Source organism: Poecilia reticulata, linkage group LG4 (assembly GCF_000633615.1).
Source record: "Poecilia reticulata strain Guanapo linkage group LG4, Guppy_female_1.0+MT, whole genome shotgun sequence".
In the NCBI taxonomy this organism is placed as follows: Eukaryota; Metazoa; Chordata; class Actinopteri; order Cyprinodontiformes; family Poeciliidae; genus Poecilia; species Poecilia reticulata.
In genome coordinates, this window is record NC_024334.1 from 180732 (window position 1) to 194463 (window position 13732).

Here is a 13732-nt window from a genome sequence, read left to right on the forward strand (position 1 = left end):
AAAAAAAAAAAAAAAAGGAAAGAAAACTAATCTAATGTTGTTCTAAAGTGTGTAAACTAAGTGCTCCTGTTCAGGGTTACCAAGTATCTAATTCCATTTCTAGATAGTGAGTACTCTACAGTTTCTGATAAAATAAGCTAAAGAGTGACTGATCTAATTCCTTTTCTGGGTTAAAGTGAGTACTCCACAATTCTAAGTTTGTTCTAAATCCTTTTCTGGTTTAAAAGTAATATAAACTAAGCAGCGACTGTTCCTGTTAAGTATTTCTGGATTCCAAGTTCGTAGTTATTCTAATTCTGGGCTGCATAACATTGATCTAAATAGTGCGTACTCCACAATTTCTGATATTACTAATAAACTAAAATAATCCTTTTCTGGGTTAAATAGGGAGTACTCCACCGTTTCTAAAACAAAAAAGAAGAAAGGACACAGTAGGGCAGGTGGCAACATTCAGACAAAACAAAGGGGCAAAACAAAGACACGAGTGAAGGCGGTGACGTCAAAGGGCTACGAAGGAACGTTACTGAGCATCCTGGCAGAGTCCGATAAAGGTGTTGTTTATCTAGGAATGTCCTTAGGAGTGTCCAGCTTCGCAACTCCATGGATACAGGAGGGGGTGAGGAGGGAAGAGCGTTGTGTTTACATATCTTCGAGGAGATTAGAGATATGCAGCCCTTCCAAAGCCACATGGGGAAAGCCAATTCAGAAACAGAATGTCTTAGGTCGGGAAGATTATAAATTTCCATCTTCCCTAAAGTCTCTCCGATACATCTCGGGTCCCAATCATCCAAATTAGTTTGGTTGTTCCACTGAGGTGAAACTAGCAACTTCTCCAAGATCAATTTCATCCGGTTAGTGAGTTTTAGAGTCCTCGTCTCTGTCCACGCCAACAGTCCGAGTGTTCGCTAGTTCGGCCAAGTCTGTCACAAATTTGTCGATAAGCCAGGAATCCAAAAGCTCCAAACAGTAGAAATCCTGTTATCATGAATAAATCCAGGGTGAATCCCGCCGGGTGTGTCCCCGCAGGACAAGCGGGCTCTCCTGTGCCCAGACTTCTCGTCGAAAATTTGATCAATTGCAGTGAGAGATCGGTTGACCAGATCCATAATTTGTAGATTTGTATGATTTGCAAAGAAAGGCTCCAAAAATATAGGAAAAAGACCCGACAAAAACAGAGCAAGCAGGGCAGACGAGGGCAGGGAGGGAGCAGAGGTCTACCCTCCAACAGTACAGACAGAACCTGCCTTAGCAAGTAGTAAAAAACTAATAACCACTACGTTCTGAGTTTGTAATTTAATCTCAGAATAAATCCAGCTGTTCTGTAAAGGCTAGTTTTGGAATATTAGTAAAACTGGAAAAACTAGGCAGCGACAGCAATAACTAGAGATTGGGATTGTCTGATAACTGTCATACACTGTATAAATATTCCCGTATGAAGGGCAAGAAGAAAGCCACTGTTGAAATAAAGCCACAAGCATTGTAGGGGGTCAAATTAAAGACCTGGACAAAAGTGTTCTGGCCAGATAACATAAATATCTGATCATGTGTCAGGTTTTTATTTATGAGAACTTTAGAAAACCATGTATCCATTTTATTTTCACTTCACAATTAAGTCCCATTTTGTTCTGATCCATATAATAAAATTCCAATATATTACATTGAAGTTTGTCATGTCAAATAGTGATACAAGTAATTTCCCACAAGGCACTGCAGTGTAAGTAAATACAGCAAGTAAAAATTGAACTACGGTTTCAGAACAATTACTCTGAGTAGGCTTTCAGACGGACAACAAATCAAAGTCTTTTATAGGAATCCGACCAGCAATAACTCAAGACAGGCTGGAGTAAATGGCCGTCAGAGAGAGGTGATAGAAGAGGCTACATTCAGGAATTCAAACATGTTCTGCACAGGTTACGAGCTCTGTTAACAATAAGAGCATTATGGGTGTCTAACTGTTAATTTTAGAAAGTTACAGATAATAAACACCAACAGCCCCTACGTGACTTTATAACTATGTGAGAGAAGGGGATCTATTCCACATGGAGTCCAGAAAAACTATAAATCAAGTTTACAAGAGGATCAACTAAGCTGCACGTATCTTCACTGATATACTGCAGGCAGCAGCAGTGAGGCCAAAGCCCACCGGGTTTCCTCTGTAACAACTGATCGTCAAATGAGGCAGTGGTAGTCAAGATTCAAGTTTAATAAAAATGCTGCAGCAGATTATGCTGCTACTGTACAAAAATAGCTTATTTTTGTCTTCCAGTTGCATCTATGCATGGTAAACAAGTGCAAACTGCAATCCCTCCCTGTAATTTAATCTCCGAGTGTGTGTTTGAACTTATAAGGTGAAAAGATATTTGCTAAGCTACATTTTATTGGCCTCCAACTCAAACATCAGCACCAGAGCATCATCAAAACAGAAATAGTCCACATAACCAAGATGCTCACATCGCTGTAAATAAATGCTGCTGAATAATTTAATCTGCTGCTCTGCTTTCACATTTTCTCTCTTGCTTCCAGGAAGATCTTCAAAGTCCAGTTTCACTCTTAGGAATGCTGTAGCAATAAATCTGAGCTCGATGCACAGCTGTGCCCCAACAAATTGATGGCAGACCACAGTAACCAACAAAGCTTGGACCTTTACTATCTTGTAATGTGACTGAGTTTGAATTTGTTAATTTGATTAAAAATGTTATGATGCAGGTGTCAATTACCTTTTTAAGTCACAGGGAGGTTTTTTTTTCAAAGGGATGTGAAGTAAAAAAAAACACATTTAGTTTGAAGAATCAGTAAAAGGACAAAGTTACTATTTGGTTAGTCTTGACTTTGACAACTAAGATCATCAGTAGATGCTGAAAAGTTTTGCATAAAGGGTTAAACTGGAGACAAAATGAGTTGCTTTAAAGGAGGCATTAGAAAATAGTGATGAAGAACATCTACGCTGGTTACTGAAGCATAAATAATGACCCTCGTACAACTTGGCAGCACGTTTGATATCTAATCTCTAATGTGCAAGCAGAGATCTTGTCATTTTGTTGACTGTGCAACCAAGAGACAAGATGATCTGCTTGATGTGAATTTCAAGAAGTGATTCACCACTGGAATATATACCTTTGAAGTGACCCGTCAGCCTGCCATTAGTAAAAATAGTGAGAATTTCTTCTGCAGAAACATGACCTAGGCATTGACACCATGCAAACTTTAATCGTAAATGGAAATTCTGCATTATCACCTCTAACGTAACATTGCATCTATACATAATGAATGAATGCAGCAAAATATCTGTTTTCCAGTAAAAGTCGGGCATGAATTTTGTTAGAGGACAAATGTCAGTTTGACAAAGTGGCATCAAACAAAACTACTCTGCACACAAAAATCTATAAAATATACATTTAATTTCTATTCTACTGAATAACAACTAGGTAAACAGCACACTGTATGCTAGGTAGCTAGGTTACTGTTGGACTAATCAAACAGTTTAAAAAATATATAGAAAAAACACAGAACAGACAAGTATTTATGTATTAGGACAATGGCATTTTTTGACACATTATTGTGTTTTAGGTGCATTTATGGGAAGCTTTCATCCTAAACAGAAACTTTAATATAAAAAAAAAAAACAATTTAAAACCTCACCTAAAATCAACCGATGAAAAGTACCACCTATGCAGCTGCACAGCACACTTGTCACTTTTACAACTGCTTCACAGCAAAAGTGTTGAGAAGAACATCTAGAGGTCTCATGTTAGAAACATAAACATACAGGCACACACATATTCAACAAGTCATATCTATTTTCAGATGCAGTCAGTTTGTGAGACCAAGCGATGATTAAAGCATACCACCGAATGCTAACCGCTGCCCTCTGTGGCCTCCCTGAGAAAAGATAGGCTGCCAGACATGAGCAGTGTGTGAACCACCTGATCCCCTGTAAACTGCTTGACCTGACTGAGACCCCAGAAAACAGCTGAGGTCTGAAACTAGTGAAAGACACAGTGAAGTGAATTGAACAGACTCGTGGTCTTAGCTTTAGCCAAACATACAGCGAGTCCCATCTGTTTTCGTTGCCACGTTTTCTCTCCCATGTTAGGTTTAATTGGACATGTCATGGCTGAGTGAGGGCAATATATTAAAAGTTTTGCTGGACAAACATATACAAAACAAATTCCAAACAAGAAGATAATTTTGTCAGGACGAATATAGCCTAGCTTGGCAACAAAAACGGGTACTAGCTTGCGTGACTTTTTTTTTTTTTTTTAAACGTTTTGATATTGTTTTAAGATATGCGTTTAAAACTCGACTTCAAAACCTAAAAATCAAAATATGACACTAAGTTGAATCAAAGCAAAGCTAAGATCCTGTTAGCTTAGGCTAACTTCTATTGTAATTTAATGCTAATTTCTGTCAATATGATAAGTTTTGACTTCAAATGACACATTAAAGGTAATGTTTTAATTAATAGGCTGGGAAACAAATTGTTTGCTGGTCGAAAATGTAAAGAATTATAACTTTTTAAAACTAGAAATGTGTCTAGTGCTGTTTAGCCTAGCTTTCTTTACGCTAAGTTTAGAGATCTGGGCATACAAAGCTGGATTTTTTTGTAGGTGTGACATTATCACTGTCAGCTCCTGCTACTTGTTCTCCCTTTACTTGATTAGTGATTAAACTACTGGCTGTAAAAACCTCCAGCAGGTAGCCAAGTTAACTTTTGACATGTTCAGTCTTTTGCTTGAAATTATACGCTGTACAATATATGGAATCACAGTTATCTTTGTAATATTATTCTATGACATACTGAAATTTCAAAGAGCACATATGTGGGCTCCAAGTTTCCTTAATCCACAAACTAGAGCAATCTTCCAGACTGGCAGAGATGCTGAAATGCAATGAGGGAACTGAGAAAATTACATCATGACAGAAAAAAAAAAAAAAAACGTTTCCAAAAAATGTTGGTGAAACGTATTCTTGCTATGTTGCAAATGTCAGCGAATAAATGTTTTCCAAAACACATGCAACCCTAATAACTAACCCAATTATGAATAAAATAATTACATACTAGCATTAATAAGCAGCCGTACTGCTATTTTCTGAGTAGAGTAGTAGCTCAAATACATTTTCTTCAATTTTGATAGTCACAAAATTCCATAAGTTAGTCTTCATCACATGCTCAATATATTGTATGTTCTTTGTATAAAGAGGACAGAAAAGGGAAGAAAATAAAGTTTAAGCCATTTTCTCATGTATAGCTCTGAAGATGAAAAATCTATTTTTCTTTTCTTTTTGCCAGGCATATTTTTTCAAGTGTTTTATGATCATGTGCAGATTCAAAAATGAGAGAAATAAGAGTAAGAGAGGTAAGTTTTCGTGCTCCCTTGGGGAAAATGCTTTGAAGTTCAGAGATCTATCAGACTCAGCTTCAGTTTGGCACATCTATCACCACCACCTCCATTGTGACTCCCTGCATCACACCTTATTACCTGCCAAAGCTTCTTATACACATCTTTTATCCTCAACAATGTTTTTACCCATTTCAGTCTCATAAAGCTGCAAACCCCTGTTTTTTAGCACTGTGTTAAAATGAACATGTTGCAGCAAAAACATACAGCTAACTGAGAGTGAACAAGCATTGAATGCATGTCCAGTATGCTGAGCACTTGGTGTGGCTACAGGTGGCTGGTGGCTCTGAGCCAGACAACCGTCCCCACCCCCACTTTCTGTATGATGGGAGGAAAGACAGGTGACCTAGCAGCCTGTGAAGTCTGCAGTGCATAAACTTCAGAGAGAAGTGACTAGTTGTATTGGCTGATAGAGGGGAGGGAGATAGAGAGAAATGGAGAGAGAGCGGATGAAGGGAAGAGACAGCTGCGGCTCTGTAGATTAGAACTGAAAACTGTGCTGTCTTTTTCTGTGCTCAGCTTTTGAACTGTGTTTTCGCCTGCTGGAGTTGATGATTGGCTGAGAAAAAGCCTGGTCGATAGTAGACCGGACCAATTTTAAACTCCCTGCAATAGGCTCAAATGGGAAATATTTATTTAACCTTATATCAAGTTTTTTAAAAATAAAAAGTCACCAGCACTGGAACCGTTTAAAAATCCCTATTTAATTTTAGGAAAAAGCAAATTGCATAAACTCATCAAGACTTAATAGTGCATTTTATAATATATACCACTACAAAGTTGATGCAAACATTGTTATTTCCCAAAGTCTGCAGTCTGGGACTCCATCATCCTACACATTATTTATACCCTGCAGTGTGCAATGCTTCCATGCCTGAAATGAAATTCAACTCATAAAAATGCTACCATGTTTTACGACAAGTTTATTGTGCTCAGTGCAGTAAGATGTGATGTACCCTGTCATGACAAATCATGTGATTATCAAACTATATCTAAGTTGGTGATAAGTTTGGGTACTAGGATGATCAACTCCTCTATAGACGGTTGAGTGCTGTCCTGGAGGTGCATTTACACACAATAATAAAACATCCTGCAGATCTTCTTCCTTGTGACATAAAGGATGAAATTTGCGGTCTTCTAGTTGTTTTTGAGGGAAAATTACTCACTCCATCATGGATGCAGGTATGGAGCAGCAGTCCTGTATCGCTGTGAGCGGAGAGGTGAGGTGGGCCGTGTAGGACGCCTCCACCACCTGCTTGTTTCTGTTCACCACATCCAGGTAGCGGTTAAACTTCTCCCGAATCTTCTTGGCCAACTGCAGAAAGGAAACACAAAATGTTAATAAAACTATTTGAAAGTTAGCATTTGCAAATATAAAGACTGCAACTAAGACAGACTAATCAAACATTTACATTTTAGGAAATATCTGTTGTTGTGGATCATTGGCTTTACCATTGACCTCTGCTCTAATAAAACAGTTAAGTAGGGGCAATAGTTGTAATTTTCAGCAAATTTACATTTGTTTTGGTATTTGTAAATATAAAAATTGCAACATATACAGACTAATCAAAATGTATTCTTAATTTAGGACATATCGGCCTTTGGGACTCATATGCTTTATGTTGATCTCTCCCCCTGAAGATCTAAAAGCATAAAAAAAATTAAATAAAATAAATTTAAATGGCACTGTTACGTTTTCTTGTAAGTAACCAATAGGATGTGGAATAGTACTAATTATTCAAACCTGGACTGAATTATTCTTCTATAATTAAAGATTCTTTAAAACACAGGTTTTAATATGTGACTAGTTTTGTTTTTTGTTAAATGATGTCAATCTTATTCTGTATTCTCCTCAGCTGGATCCATCTATGGAATTCTCATCTGTATGGATCCTGGAATCACCCACTTCAGCACACAACACACAAACAATCAAAAATCTATGGGCTGCTTAAACATCCACATGCACAAACATTCACATGTATTATTTATCATCATGGAAGCTGAGTAACATCAAAGATGCTTCAGGCCTCAGGCTACTCAAAGTGTGAAATTCATTATGGTTAGAAGCAGAAATATGTGATGGATGGCTAAAGCTCAAGAATACAAACTTGCCGTCACTCTGCTCAGTAATTTAATAAGAAAATCAACCCTGACCAACAAGAGTGAGCCAATCAAAAAGCTGTGCTATTGCAAATACTTGCAAAGATGAAAATTTGCATGACAGAACCCTAATTTAAATGTATAATCCACAACTATCTTTCATGTGTTGTGAACTTACGTATGCAAAAGACTATCAAGTAGTCATCTTTTTGGTACTGAATGTTTTCTCAGAGGCAAATATATTTCCAAAAGAGGGAGAAAAAGAAAATCAGCTTTTTCACTGATGTTTTTCCCCCTGAACCACTTTAAATTATGCAGTGTTTTCTTTAAAAGGACACATTTTGGGTTGCACATCCCCATACACTTTCTGAATGGGGATCCAGATATTTCAGGAATCCAAGAAATAAATCTGCAACAGCCTCCTGGGAGGCAATAACAACAAATAGCTCATTCTTAATTCCAAAATACATTGAGAAAAAATCCAAAGGTGCGGCATTTTTTTATGAGCAATTTGATCAGACTCTTCAATTTTCTGTCAACTTTTTCTGACAAAATTTGAGAAAATTTTAAGACAACTCTAACTCTATAACCCTAAAGTATTTTTGGAATATTTTCAACATTAGTTCTACTCAGATTCTGCACTGATAGAAGAATGTAAACAAAAGGATTATTGATGGTAGAATCACTTTCTACATCTATCCGAAGTGAACCAGCAGAAACAAAAGGAGGAAACAAACATCTAAAATAAATAAAATACCATCTAAATTGATCAAGAAGTAAAACTTGTCAATGTCTCATAATAACTTCAGATTTTGAGTTTTTTACTACAGCTTCAACAATGCAACAACCTTGAGTTATGGCAGAGATCGTTTGTACCACCTATGATGGTAACAGTTACGTTACTTTTTCATTTCCTGCTTTAATATTTTTAAGTTACCTGCTTATAAGAATGTTTTTTATTTGGATATTTTTCTGGTGTCTCACAGGTGTTATGTTTTGGATCATTATCCAGCTAAAAGACTTAATAATTACTCATTCCAGTAGAGGCCACCAGGTAAAACATTTCTGATGCAGTCCCAATACATCACAGATCCTCCACCATAACTAAACACTAGACGCTGGTTCTGTTCTCGCTGTTGGACCGCCGCTACTCTGTACTAGTAGTAATATTTCACAGACGTAGCACCGCTCAACCTCCACCAGACTGAACTCTCACACCGAACGTCTGCTTAAAACTGCAGCATGTAACTAAAAAAAAAAAGAAATATTTTAGATGTGTATTAAAATATATCTTGTGTCTAAATTAGGTGAATTTATTGCCAGATAATTTTTCCATTTTGCCAGTTAACATAATAGCAGTTATACCTAATGCAAAAAATTGACAACCATTTCAGGCGATCGACAGTGATTGGTGATCGGCAGAGATCGGCCTCATGGATGATCGGTATCGGAAGTGAAACCCCTGATCGGAGCATCCCTAGTTCTGAGTGACTCAATCTTCTCAAAACAGAACCAAATACACGGCCACTAAACACACTGGGGATGGTTTATACAAATCTCAGCTATATTGAGATTTATAATTAATATCTGATCAATTGTAGTTCAAGTGACTGAAAGCATTGTGATGCTACAGAAGCAGATTGGTTGATTCCCTGTTTGTGACATGGCTTTGGGTTTAACTGCATACAAAGCAGATAACTTTAGCATCTACCAATTACTCAAGGCAGATGCTAAAGTTGTGAAAAACACAACTTAAGTTCTTTTAATTGTATTGTTTAAGTTAAATGTTTATATGTTATTCAGGAATTACTTAACATCACCAATCTTTCTGTTGAGTCTTAGAAAAAATGTTTGCTCCGCTTACTTTGCTCCCAAAAGATGTGAGAGCTTCTGGAGCATTTTGTTGTTCGAGAGAAGGGGAAAAAAAAAAAAGCGTTACATTTTCTGCATAAACTTATACATAAGGTGTTAAAACCAGAAACCAAATGCCTTCCACAGGCACAGAATCATCTAATAAGCCTTTCTGAGTACAGATGAAAGCTTATTTCCACAGTATCTGAACCTCCTTTGTTCACATCCCATAATTACTGCTACTTGCAAAAAAGCCTGTGACTGAAACCAGTACCAAGAAATAAAAAAAAGAAAAAGAAAAAAGTGAGCGACCCCGACCCACTGACCGCTTGTACACCTAATCAGCCAGCCGCTATTCCTATTTGGACCTTAATGGGAGCCTGAGGCGCAGCTCGCAATTACTGCCGCACCTCTGCAAGCAACACAGACAGCATGACACGTACACTCATGTTGTCACACTGCAACTTCAAGGTAAAATCCTCCGTGGTGGTAATGTGAATTTCACGGCAATTAGCTAAAGTGAACTTTTCTTTGAATATGGATAAATTGGCCAGAGTTCAGCAGTGGAGGGCTTCTCTGGCAAGGGGAGGGAGTGATAGAAGCCCAATTCAAGTTTTAACAGAAATGACTTAAAAGAAACAAAACTCTTTTGGTGTTGCAAGTTAGAGCTTAGGTTACAGTGCGCCATGAAGCAGCCAAACCAATCTGCTCTCCTCACATTAACCAAACTCTCCAGAACACAAGAGCTCTACTCTCCATCATGTGAATCACTCCACCAGCCTCTTGTAAAACCCACCGGACCAGAATCCGCCACCACAAGCACTTACTGGAAACCATGTCAACATTCCATCTTATTCCAGAGTCCTCACTTCCTTTTGGCCCAATTTTGGAGTACAAGTACCATTGTTTGTAATGATTATGTATTCAATATTTCTACAGTAAGCAAGCTTTAAATATGAAAACTAGAAAAACTGTGGACAGACAGATCAGTGTCTAGCAATGTTAAATTAGTCACGTATTGACTTCCTGTTTCCATGGTCTAATATGACACCACAGAAGCAAATTTCTCAAAATAGCTAAAAGAAAATAACTTTTCGCTTAAACTTCCCAATGTAGAGTCAGAGAAATAAAATATTTAAAACTGAAACGGTGAGAGCGTGGCTGGACGAGGAGCCAAGTTTATCTTGCAACCAGACCCAGAGAGAAGGATGGTAGAGAAGGTATGAATAAAATAAATATCCCAAACGTCCAGTTGGGGAGCTTTAGCCATTTCTCTTTTCAAGAGAAGGCTATGCAAAAGAATTTGCTAAAGGGATTTTATACATATAAATCCTAGCAAGCCAAGTAGCTACACAGAAAAATAACTACATAATTATATGGCTAGAGAGCTAGAACCACATAATACAATGCTCACAAAAAGAAAAAAATATAAAATGTAATCAAATAATTTATTTTCAAAAAATGAGCTTATACAAAATTACATGAAATAACAAAAATCTGTTCAATGCAATGCTTTTTTGTTAGAAAAATGAGAACAATTCAAATAGATTCTAATTTTTGACATGAAAAGAACCCATCCAATTCTCTGTCCTTTTGAATTCTGAATGCTCAAAGCTCATGCTTTTTCAAAATGAAGGAATGCACTGTAAACCCTAAAAGTAGTTAAATTTGTTGATATGTGGATAGCATTAAACAAATGCAGGTTTTCCCCTAAACCTTTCCAATGATGTTCAGAAAAGAAAACTGTTCCAGAGAAACTGTATTCATCGTTACCACTTCTGACCTGTGTTTGAGTGACTCAATCAATCAAGGCTATGGCTTTCTTTGAAGCAACATATGGAAGAACAGACCACAACCGAAACATGAGACACTTATAAACAATAATCAAAGAAAACGCTGCATTTATGAAGTGAGCAAATAAGATTAATGGAACAAATACAGTGCATTTCCAAATTCAGTGATCTATCGTGACAAATACGTATAATTCTGAAATTGGCAACCATAATCACGGCAATTATATTTCCATAAACAAACAGCCCTATGCTTGCGACAGTTCTGATGTCATTTAGCCACAGAGTAAACACTGCTCTTAGTACAGTTCCCAAACTGCACTAAGTCATAAATAATGCTGGTACAGAAAGTTTCATTGAGCATATAAGCATTTAAGTTAGGGATGCGATGATCCACTTTTTTCATTTCCAATACAGATACAGGCCAAGTCAGACATGTAAAACCAACATAACTTTAATGTGCTCAGTCAGTGCAATTAGGAATATAACAGTCAATGTAAAATAAATAAAGAAACTGACACAAACAACAGGTTGACTACCAAGGTCAAACAAAAAAATGAACCACAACTAACGTTTGAAATGGTTCCGAAAGTGCACTTAGGAATTCTAAATATATTTTAAAATGAATAAAGTGAACATCGCTCAGAGCACAACGCATAGACTGAATAGATCTACCCTTACGGATCATGCACACTGTCATCGATACCCGAGTAAGTTTTTATTTCTATACAGGGACTCATACACATATTAATACTGGATCGGTAAAGGTATGGCAGAATTTTCTAAGCTGGAAAAAGATCTTCCAACTACATATGGAGATGCAACGAGTGCCTAATCCATTTCTATTACCATCGCCTGAGCACAGACAGCATGTGATCCAGTTGCCCTCACAACTATGGCTTTAAGAAGATTAAAGCAAATTTAAAATTCATTCTATTTTCCTCAATGCAAATAACCAGCTTAAATTTAATGATTTGACAACATATGTCAATGAGCAGGACAGTGAGATAAAGGCAGGCACAGAGAGGGAGAGCCTGTCGTTACAGAGGGACAGATGTCTGCACAGCAGCCTGAATAATGAATTTCCATGAGGACAGCCTCGCTGAAGATGCCGGTGGCTCCTCTTTGTGGATCCTTGTCCGTTTCTCTTCTCCGCTTTCTCCCATTTCAACTGTTTCTCTGCAGATACTCTCCTAATTGAACCTCGCATTGGCTCAGGGACACAGCCCCTCTGCCTAGAGAGCGAGAGCAAGCCAACTATGTCAGAGCTATAATCTGAAGTAGTTGGAGCCAACCTCGGGAGGGTTACGCTGAGAATTTATGGGCACCATTTAGGCTGGCCGCTGAAATAAATACTTCAAGTCTCAGACGGAGCAACTTCACTTCTGGAGTCTTCAAAAAAAAGATGCTCATTTAAAAAGATAATGGGTAGTGTTTTAACATTGTATTTTGTGATGCGTTACCCTACAAAACAATGCTTTAAAATCAGTTTCAGCTGCCACTGGAATACTAAATACCAGCAAGGTGTGAGACACTGTACTCCACTCACATACACACTTCCATGTGTCTGCTGACACAGACAGAAACAAACAGAGACACAGTCACCGGAGAAATGCAAACAATCGTCAACCTGTCTGTTCTTGCTGGTGGCTGTTTACCACTGTGGTGCACATTGTCACTTTTCCAAGATCCCTGACGCAGAAAAGCAAACACAAACACACTTTTACACACCGCGCCTGCACTCAATTATGTTAGATTTGACACAGGGTGCCAAAAAACCCAGAGTAGATTTCTTTTTCCACAATAAAATCCAAAATGGGGCACAAAATTTTGACATTTGAATAGATTTAAGAAAAGCATTTGATTTTAGCAGCAGCTCATCTGTCTTCCTGACGGTTTGTCCAAAGCTTTGAGCTCTTACTATAACGAGGAGCAGAAAGGGATGGATAGCCACGGACAGAGGAGTAAAAAGAAATAAATAAGTTACCAAACTTCAAAGCCGCAGGGACAGCAGATATTGAATTTTAATAAACCCCCTGGTGTCTGTCCTCAGTGTTGCTGAAGTGAATGCTACACAAGACCACAGACATTCACCATAGCACATGCATGCACAGACAAGCAGAAGAACGAGCGCACACGCACACACACGCGCGCAGACACACACGCACACAGCAGAGGTCTTTGTTACTCACCTGCTGAACTTCTGTCTCTCCGTTTGATGTCTTCTCTGTGTACACGAAGGAGTTGAAAATCCTCTGGAGAGAGAGAGAGAGAGCAGAGACAGTGAGGTTGGACCAGGTAAAGACTGGAGACCAGCACCTATAAAACCTGACCAGAAAGGACCAACTTGATTAAGAGTGACCATCAAGGCTCTCTATTAAGGCAGAGTGTTAGTGATACATCTCCATCTCTGTGTTGATGACCGATGTTTATTATCATGCTAAAAATATGAATCCCATGGTTATAGAGTGAAGTATGTATCTTAAGAAACGCATCTAAGCAATTCATTTTATTTAAGGTCTCCTCCATAAACATTATGCATAAATTATATTGAATTTGTCCAATCTACATTAATGTTTGTCAAAATGCCCT

General features: G+C 37.9%; 1 protein-coding gene across 2 annotated transcripts in view; it reads right to left on the reverse strand.

Annotated features, from left to right (window-relative positions):
• Positions 1-13732, reverse strand: part of cachd1 (cache domain containing 1) — a 91361-nt gene that overhangs the window by 33761 nt on the left and 43868 nt on the right. For both annotated transcript variants that reach the window (XM_008406159.2, XM_017304501.1), the window contains 2 exons: positions 13333-13395; positions 6566-6714 (listed from right to left, as the gene is read on the reverse strand). In XM_008406159.2, the coding sequence (XP_008404381.1) occupies positions 6566-6714; positions 13333-13395 (212 nt within the window). The remainder of the gene's footprint in view (positions 1-6565; positions 6715-13332; positions 13396-13732) is intronic.